Source organism: Apteryx mantelli, chromosome 4 (assembly GCF_036417845.1).
Source record: "Apteryx mantelli isolate bAptMan1 chromosome 4, bAptMan1.hap1, whole genome shotgun sequence".
In the NCBI taxonomy this organism is placed as follows: domain Eukaryota; kingdom Metazoa; phylum Chordata; class Aves; order Apterygiformes; family Apterygidae; genus Apteryx; species Apteryx mantelli.
In genome coordinates, this window is record NC_089981.1 from 49,166,846 (window position 1) to 49,175,187 (window position 8,342).

Below are 8,342 nucleotides of genomic sequence, written 5' to 3' on the forward strand. Positions count from 1 at the left end.
AAGGATTTTTAATGGTGTCTAAACTTGTCTCATGACATTTGATGCCAAATCAAAAAAGTTAATGGTGAGAGGTGAAGGGACAGAGAATGGAGGTGCAAAGTTGGGAGGAAAAAGCTCAAGTGTTCTCAACTGTGTGGACAAGAGTCAAGAGTGTGTACTGGCCACTGTTTGCCTGTTTACTGTATTTTTGCAGCAAAGGGGAAGTGACAAAAAATTGAGGCCCTGTTGTATTTAAGCAGCATGTGCCTATGTCAGATACCAGCACTTCCCCCCTAAATTTAGAAAATTTAAGAGCTGAATGAAACATAGTGGAAGTAGCAGTCTTAAGAAACAAAGCAACAGGTTTGAGGGCATTTGGGCTCTCCTGCTAGCACTTGGCCTAGTGCACTGGCACACACCGAGTCGGAAGCAGTGTTTGCTGTGTTTAAGCAGCCAACTTTTGTGTTTAAGATGTTCCATTGCGATGCCAACGCAGGTTCCTATGCTGAAGCTCATGGGCTTGAGGCTGGAGCAATGGAAGCTTCTTGTGGGAGCTGGCACAGGAGCCTGTAAGGGACAAGCACTAATGTATGTGTGTGCTTCTTCCTCAGGGTGTTCTACAAGGTGAAGAGCCGCAGCGCTCACATGAAGAGCCATGCGGAGCAGGAGAAGAAGGCGGCTGCGCTGAAGCAGCAAGAGAGAGAGGCAGCGGCTGTGGCAGCAGCGGCGGCGGCAGCAGCCCACAGCCAGGCTCAGCAGGAGGAAAGCAGCGAGAGTGGGAGCAGCAGCAGTGGAAGCAGCAGTGGGAGCTCAGATGAGGATGGAGAAATATAGCAGCAAGCCAAAAGTGGAGGGAGTAGCAAGGCTGGACCCAGTCTCCCTCTTGGTTTTGCTTTCTTGCTTGCACTTTTTCTTACCTGAGCTGATTTACATCGGGTCTCAGTTTCAGTGCTGCCGTTGCCTCATGCCACATGTTCCACTTCACCTTGCCAGTACTGACCAAGCCAGAACGGTGGATGAAAAGATCTGTTTCAACTTGGATTTTTTTAAATTATTTTTAACAAATGAGATTTCTATTTTATTTATAATGATATCTGAGGTACATAACAGAACAGTGTCACCTGCAGTGGAAGTAAGTTCTCTCTCAGGTCAGCCAGACCTTTCTTCTTGTGCTTGTCAGGAGACATGGTAACAGGACTCTTGGATATAAAGGTTTCCAGACCTGAGCAAGAAAAAGATGCTGTGCTCTGAGCTAACTGTATCCAGTTACTGTGACACTGGTGATTTCTAGATATTTCTTTTCTCAGCAAGTTCCTCTTTCTGTTATACACTTTTCTGCCTTCCTTTCTGAGAGTTTATTTGGGCTGCCAACAAGTTTTGCAGAAAGATGATGTGCACTTCTGGCCTCTGCTTGACAAAAATGAAAAGTGGGATGAGCAAGACAGCCTTCTTCCTTTTGAGATGAAGTTTTATTTTTCTGAGGGAAGCCTGAGGTGATTTTCTTTTATGACATTAAGAATGCAGAAATGGATATAAAATATCCTGTGGGATTAGAGTAGCCACAGACCATGTGCAGGTTGTGTCTCATCATGGAAAACAAAATAGTCGGCCTTTGATTAACTTCTTGGAAAGTAGTCTGGGCTTCACAAGTGCAATTTGAAATGAAAACTGATGGTTTTGACTTTGCATAAATGGGAGCAAGTTTGTTTAGTGAAAATGAACGAAGACCTTGTGTGTCTACTGCACTGTGTGTGCCTCGTAGATGGGAGGAATAGACTCTTACGTCTGTCAGGCTCCTTAAATCTCTCCACAAATGGCTCTTACCTCTTAACACATGTGTTTCTTTCTCCTGGTAGCCCTCACTTATTTTTTGAAATGGCCATCATCAAGAGCTTGTATTGGTGGGGCCCTGGGTTTCTAAGTACTTCCTGACAGACAGCGTGTGGCTGTATGTACAGGAGGAGCTTTTCATTTATTTCCGCACAAGTGACTGGACAGCCCTGCCTGCTGGGTTGTCCTGCTGTGACCACTCTGCTGGCTGAAATGCAGCCTTTTCCTTCAGAACTGACACAAGCTAACAGCCAAAAAAGTCTAGCCACCAAAAGCCTGCGGTGAAAGAGAGTTCAGAGGCAGTTAAAGTGGTCCAGGTGACATACCTGTTAGATTTGCACAGGATTTTTCTGTAGAGCCCACCCTTATTGCTATTTCATAAAGAAGTAAAGAATCACGTAATTTCCTTGTACTGCACAGCTGGTCAGTGACAGCCCAGTGCTCCGGGCTCGACGCCCTCCCTGCAGGCCAGTGCTCAGGGCCGCCTGGGTTCCTGGTTTCGGCCGCTGGCAGCATGACACGTGCTGCTCCACGGGGCGATCCCGAATGAGTTGGCTGCTGCTGCCTCCCTGAGCAGGGCTCCGGGGGGATCACTGTACGTGAACGGCAGAGCGTTCCCAAGTGGCTGGTTTCTAAATCCCGACCTTTCAAGCTGCTAGATAAATTCCAGGTAATGAATAGAAGGCGGATCTAACGCCAGCGTGCCATCTGCCCCTCTTCTCCTGCCCCGGGTAGTTTTATGCAGCCAGGACTGTTTCACTGTCAAAGTCTGGAAGGTTGTGTATTCTATCATGTTTTCTTTAAAACATATGCTGTTGCATAGACTCCTTTTTCCTTAAGAGCAGAAACAGTAATTACTCTTACAATAAGTTGGAGTATTAGTGAGGACTGCGCTTTTAAAAAAAAAAAAGTTGACATTTTTGCCTGTAAATGTTCTATTTTCTGCCAATGCTGTATTTTTCATTCCTAACAAAATTAGGTTTACATCAATTTAGAGATCGAAAGACCAAATTCCAATCAAGACCTTTCTGTACAATTATCTAAAGCTTCATCCCTTTCAGCGTCTGGATGACTGTTTTCATGTCCCTGCACAAACTGGGATCTTGTTGACCAGACTCTGGAAGCAGATGGCATGTCACTAACTATTAAAATCCATTAGAAAACTGTAAAGAGCTGAAAGCTAATAATCTTTCAACAGAAGCTTAACCAAATCAGTCTTCCTATTAAGTTATATATATATATATTTTTTTGCATTTGTAAATTGAAGAAAATGCTTGTCTACCATTATCCCAGGTCCCTTACAGAGAACAGAAGCTTTAGCACACAGTGCCCAGATGGCCAATAAGTGAAGCAGCTGGGTGTTACGGTCCTCTCGTAGTACCAGGGTTAATTCCAGTAAAAACCAATGATGCAATTAAATTTTAAGATCTCGGGTACATTTCTGGGAAGTTGCCAAAAGTTGCCAAATCTTGAGAACTGCAGGGTAGTGCAGCAGTTCAAAAAAACCAAATGGGACATGTAAGTATATTTAAAAAAAATAAAAAGGCTTTGATGATAATGTAGATGTTGTTATAGTGTTGTAGTGAATATGTTAGCCTGAAGTACAATGCTTCAGCTGTAGAATGGTGTAGTTATTTAACAGAGATTGTAAAGGCCTAGAAACACATGTCAAAGAAACGGAGATACAGGTGGAACCCACCCAAGTTGAGAAACATGGCAAACGTGAAGATTTTTTAGGTTGGAAAAGAGATCTGACTAAGCTTGAGAACTACAGTAAGGTTAATCAAACTGTCTAATTTCACTGTCATTGTTAAAACAGGACAAAATCAACTAATGTGTAATCCTTTAGAAAAAAACAGAGATTGTTCAGACTGGGTCAAACCAAAGAGCTGTCTAGCTCCATGTCCTGTTTCTGACAGTGATCAGGAGCAGATGCTTAGGAAAAAAGTATACCAACAGGGAAAGCGAGGAATATCTTGGCAGAAAACAAGATGCTAAGCTAGAAGGAATTACTTGTGTTCTCCAGTAAGGCAAAGCTGCAGATAGGTTTGTCCTTAAATGTACTGTCCCCATTTGGGCAGAAAATGAGTACATTTCTTTGCCTTTTACTCTTTGCTCTGTGTATCATATCACTTGCATTTACTCTAGTATTTTTAGTTTCCCAAAGTGTGCCTGGGTGATAATGAGCAAACAACATTTAGTCACAGCCCTCAGGAGTTCCCAAGGTTGCAGTACTTTTAGATGTGGCAAAGCAAATTATGGTGGACAAACAGCCAATGAAGAGAAATGAAGTACAAAGATTTAAGGAGCAAAACACATGATTGCTTTAAGTACCAGCTTAGTTGTCTTTTAGGCTTGATAATGCTTTAGAGTAGGCATTATTATAGTCTTCCTAAAGACCAGATCTTTCACTGATGTTCTCTATTGCAGGAAATCAGTAGAAGGGTCATTTTTCTCTTTATCAAGGATAAGCCATGGAGGTGCTGATAAGAACAAAAAATTTTTTTTTTTAATTGCACAGAAAGGTGTATTTATTACACACTGATGAACCGAGTACTGGTTGTTCCTGTCCCACCCCACTGCAGTAGAAGCAGAAGAGAACAGGAGAATTTGATGCGCTGACGGCTGCCACTGAAAGAAAATCAAACAGGGCTTTTTCTGAGGGTGTCCTCCAGCAACTGTGGGTTAGCGTGGCTCACCCAAAGCAGGTTAAGAATTTCAAGTGGCATTAAATGCTTCATCTGGAAATGCTTCTGAGCATGTTTACATATTGCTAGCAGCTACTGGAAGACCTTTTTCCAGTGATGGTAATTGGTAATAAGTTTAAAAAAAAAAAAAAGGCAAAAAAACCCGCTGAGTTTCTTGTTTAGTAATAACAACAACAACAAAAAAAGACAGCTCCCAAAACCAACAAACTTGTTGCACACTTGCTTACAGTAGCAGTTTGGAATTGATCTTATGTCCAAATTAGATCCTGCTCACTATCAACAGTGGCAGAGGTGTGTTTTTGTTTTTAAACACTGTGGACAAAGTATTTGAATTGAATTTGTCTGATCTGGAATGAATTCTGGTACAGCTCTTAGTGAGGAAAAATACGTGAGTGGTTCTTTATCACAGCGCAGTATTAAGACTGTGTTGTTCCAATTGATTTAAAAAAATATGACTCTGTATTGTTCTGTTGCTTTGTCCATTTTAAAGTCCTTTGCTCATTATTTTCCAACATTTAAAAGCACATTTGCCGATCTCCAGTTAGTATGAGGGTTTGCTATGTATTTAGCAAAAGGCATTATACCCTCATTCATTAAGCTGAGTTTGAACAAGGCCTCTCTCTGCTTCAGCTGTCTTCTGTGGAAACACAACAGAAGACTCGTAGACTGCAATTCTGTAAATGTGTATTAATAGATCTGTCTCTTACGAGGAGAGATCAGGCTCCAGGTGGACATAAACCTAGCAGTCAGCCGGCTGTATTTCAAAACCATTACGTATTTGAGTCTTGATGCAGGCTCAGGGTGTTGCAGAGATGCACCGATAGATGGGCTTATGCTCAAACTGTATTTTGCCCTGATTGTGTATTTTTGCCTATGTTGTCTGCCCTTCAGAGCTGAGCTATCAGTATTCAACCTCTCGGGTTTGTGATTTGCATGGGAAAGCATCTCAGTTTTGCACGCCTGTGTGTATATAATTGCTAGATGCATGCACTTGTGATGCAAATCTGATGTAGCTATAGGTGTTTAGCTGACTAGCTGCAAGAACTACTCTGCATTTTAATTTATTGAACATTATTCCATTTGAAGTCATGGGTGGTTTTGCTTAACAGGTAACGCTCATCTGAGAGAACTTAGTTCTGTTAAGTTTGAAGCCTACAGAATTTCAACTGGCTACGCAGGACCTTGGCATTTTAATAGCTAGGGCCAGGGAGGAATATAGCTGTTTGAAGGCAGGGCAAGGCTAGAAATCCTGAAACTTACAGGTAAATCATCTATTAATCCCATACTAGTGATGTAATGTGAGGCTTAAATTAGCTAACGAGGCATCTGCTTTATCAAACTGAAGTTTAAGGTTTTTTCTTATGATTGCAGTAAGCTTAGATTAAAATCTACATCCAAAAAAAAAGTGTTTCCTAAACCACAGAGTGAGCTTTCTCACTGCCTCAGCAGTTCTATCTTCATCCTCTTTCGGGCAGTGGGCTGGGAAGTCACAGTGTTCCTGTACCCTGTTCTGAAACAAATGCAAGGGGGGACGACTGCACAGCCGTCACAGTGTTGTCGCCTTTCAGCGCCTGTGCGCTGCTAGGAGACTCTTGCACAACAGCACCGCGAGCCTGGGGCTTACCTCAGCCAGAAACCTCACTGTACACCACGTTTTCCCATGCAGACTTTCTCCCTGTTTCATCTTCTAAAGTATGTCTGAAAGTTAGAAAGCTTCAAAGAGATAGAGCAGCAGTGTCTAAAAATGATGTTTGATTTTTGTGGGAGTGAGTTTCTATATAAATTCTTCACTTGGGTTCAGCTGCTTTATTCACCCACATTCTCTCTTATGTCAAATGTTAGGAAGACACAGACTTTGAATCCTCAGCTGTCTAAATATTTTCTTTCTGAAACTTGGATTCCATTGAGAGCTGAGCCTGTAAAATCCTTAACTTCTCAAGATTAGAGGGCAGCATATATTTTTATAGAAATGTAATTGTATATTTTAAAAATCTGTTTCCTGCAGCTTCTCCACGTTTATTTTTCCCCTTGTAGTTCAGATTTGATATAAACTTTTTTTTTGTTCATTCTTTTTATGTTCTGTTTTTAAATTTGTAGTCAAAGCTATGGTGTACTGTACAGGAGCAGTCAGCCTTTGTAATTACTGTATAAATGCTTTCTAATAAAGTATATTACTTTTATTTTAACAAGTGAGCAGACACTTCCTTTTGTGTGTTTGCTGCCTAGGGCACCTTTTAAATGACTGTTACATATTAAAAATGTACATATATAAATATAAAAATATTTACCTGTTGCTGTACAGTTGTGATAGACTGGACTGAATTTATTTTTTGTGTGCTTTTTTATAAAAATATTAATACACTAAAGGAAATCTTGCTGATGTGATTGTAATGTACTATGTAACTTATTTACTTAATATCCTCTATATCTCTTAAAAACCTTTTATTAAATGAGGTTTAAAAAATAGTTTTATAGCTGAAATTTTTTGTTGGTATGAGTGAGTGGCTGGGGTTTTCTGGGTGGATATTGACTGTGATTCATTCATACAGAGGAAGCAAGTGAGTCCTTTGATGAGCCCCCTTAGCTATCCTGCTCTCTGATCATATTCACTTCTGTCCTCAAGGTTGTTTCTCAATGTAAACATTTCTCAGAATACTCCAGCCTGTGATGTATTTTGTGTCCTATATCCAGGAAAATAACTGGTAGACGCAGCTCCATTTGCTTTACAGAAATGTTGGCTGTGTACATCCCGCTCCAAGCCCCATGCACCCGCGCTGAATGCCAGTAACAATCTTGACGGTGCTTTACAAGTCTGAGTTACTACGGCCCTTTGCTCTTGCACATGGGACCATTCTGAAAAGCCTGAAAGCACTTTCTAGTTGAATTCCAAATTTTAGAAATCCACAAAAAGCAGTTCCAGTTCATTGCAACACCACCTGAAACAACCACAAAGACAGTGGCGGAGCAAAGGCAGTATGAAGCAACCTAGTGCTTGAGGGGCCTGTATCAAATCTGCATTCCTGGATGGCTGTGGGTGGGTTAAAAAGTAGAGACTGAAGTAAATCTAGAACTGCTAGAAAGAGATTAATAATACTTTCCTACTGTATAGTAGATGTATCTGTGGGATGTAGAAACAATGATTCCAGTAAATCATATTGCATCATATTTTTCATTAGTAGAGTTTTAAAAGATTTTTTTTAGTTAATATTGTAATATTGTCCTAGCTTGTTTGTTATCTGGACCTAAGATTTTTATATTTTTTTAATGTGGCATTAATCTTGTTTCCTCTGGCAGTAGCTGGATCTCTTGCTGTGGTTTCTAATAAATATTAATATACCCCCCCCAACTTCAAAACAAAGGTTCCTTCTGTTTTGCTAGTGAACCGTTTGCAGGGTGCCTACTGTTTCCCACATCTATGGGCCTGAAGTCTTTGAAAGCCAAAAATGTTTCACTAAACGAAGCAGGTTTTTAGAATACCAGTATACCAGTCTGACTGGCCTCAAACTAGATTGCAGTTAAAATCTAAGAAGGCATATGTCAAACACATTTTTGTTGTCTTATGCTGACAGCTAAATTTTCATCCCAATAGGGCTGGCAGAGCTGATGATTGATAGGATTTAGCCCAAGATATTAAAACTCTTTGTTCAGCTCAGTTTAAGCACCCTTGCTTTAATTTACTCCTGTGGATGTGGCTGTTAATCAGCAATACCGTTTGGGGAAGTAAGTGGTATTTTGCTCCGTGGGCAAAGTAGGGAACACAAAAGCCTTCACATACAATAGGAAACCACTGTTTCTTTAAGGCTTTAAATAAGGTGTTTGTCTTAC

At 40.9% G+C, this 8,342-nt stretch overlaps 1 protein-coding gene across 1 annotated transcript in view; it reads left to right on the top strand.

Moving 5' to 3' along the window:
* The window catches only part of MIDEAS (mitotic deacetylase associated SANT domain protein), a 63,607-nt gene extending 56,624 nt beyond the window's left edge, over window positions 1–6,983 (top strand). The window contains exon 13 of the mRNA XM_067296510.1: window positions 591–6,983. Within this exon, the coding sequence (XP_067152611.1) occupies window positions 591–813 (223 nt within the window). The 3' untranslated portion in view covers window positions 814–6,983. The remainder of the gene's footprint in view (window positions 1–590) is intronic.
* Window positions 6,984–8,342: the final 1,359 nt, after the last annotated feature.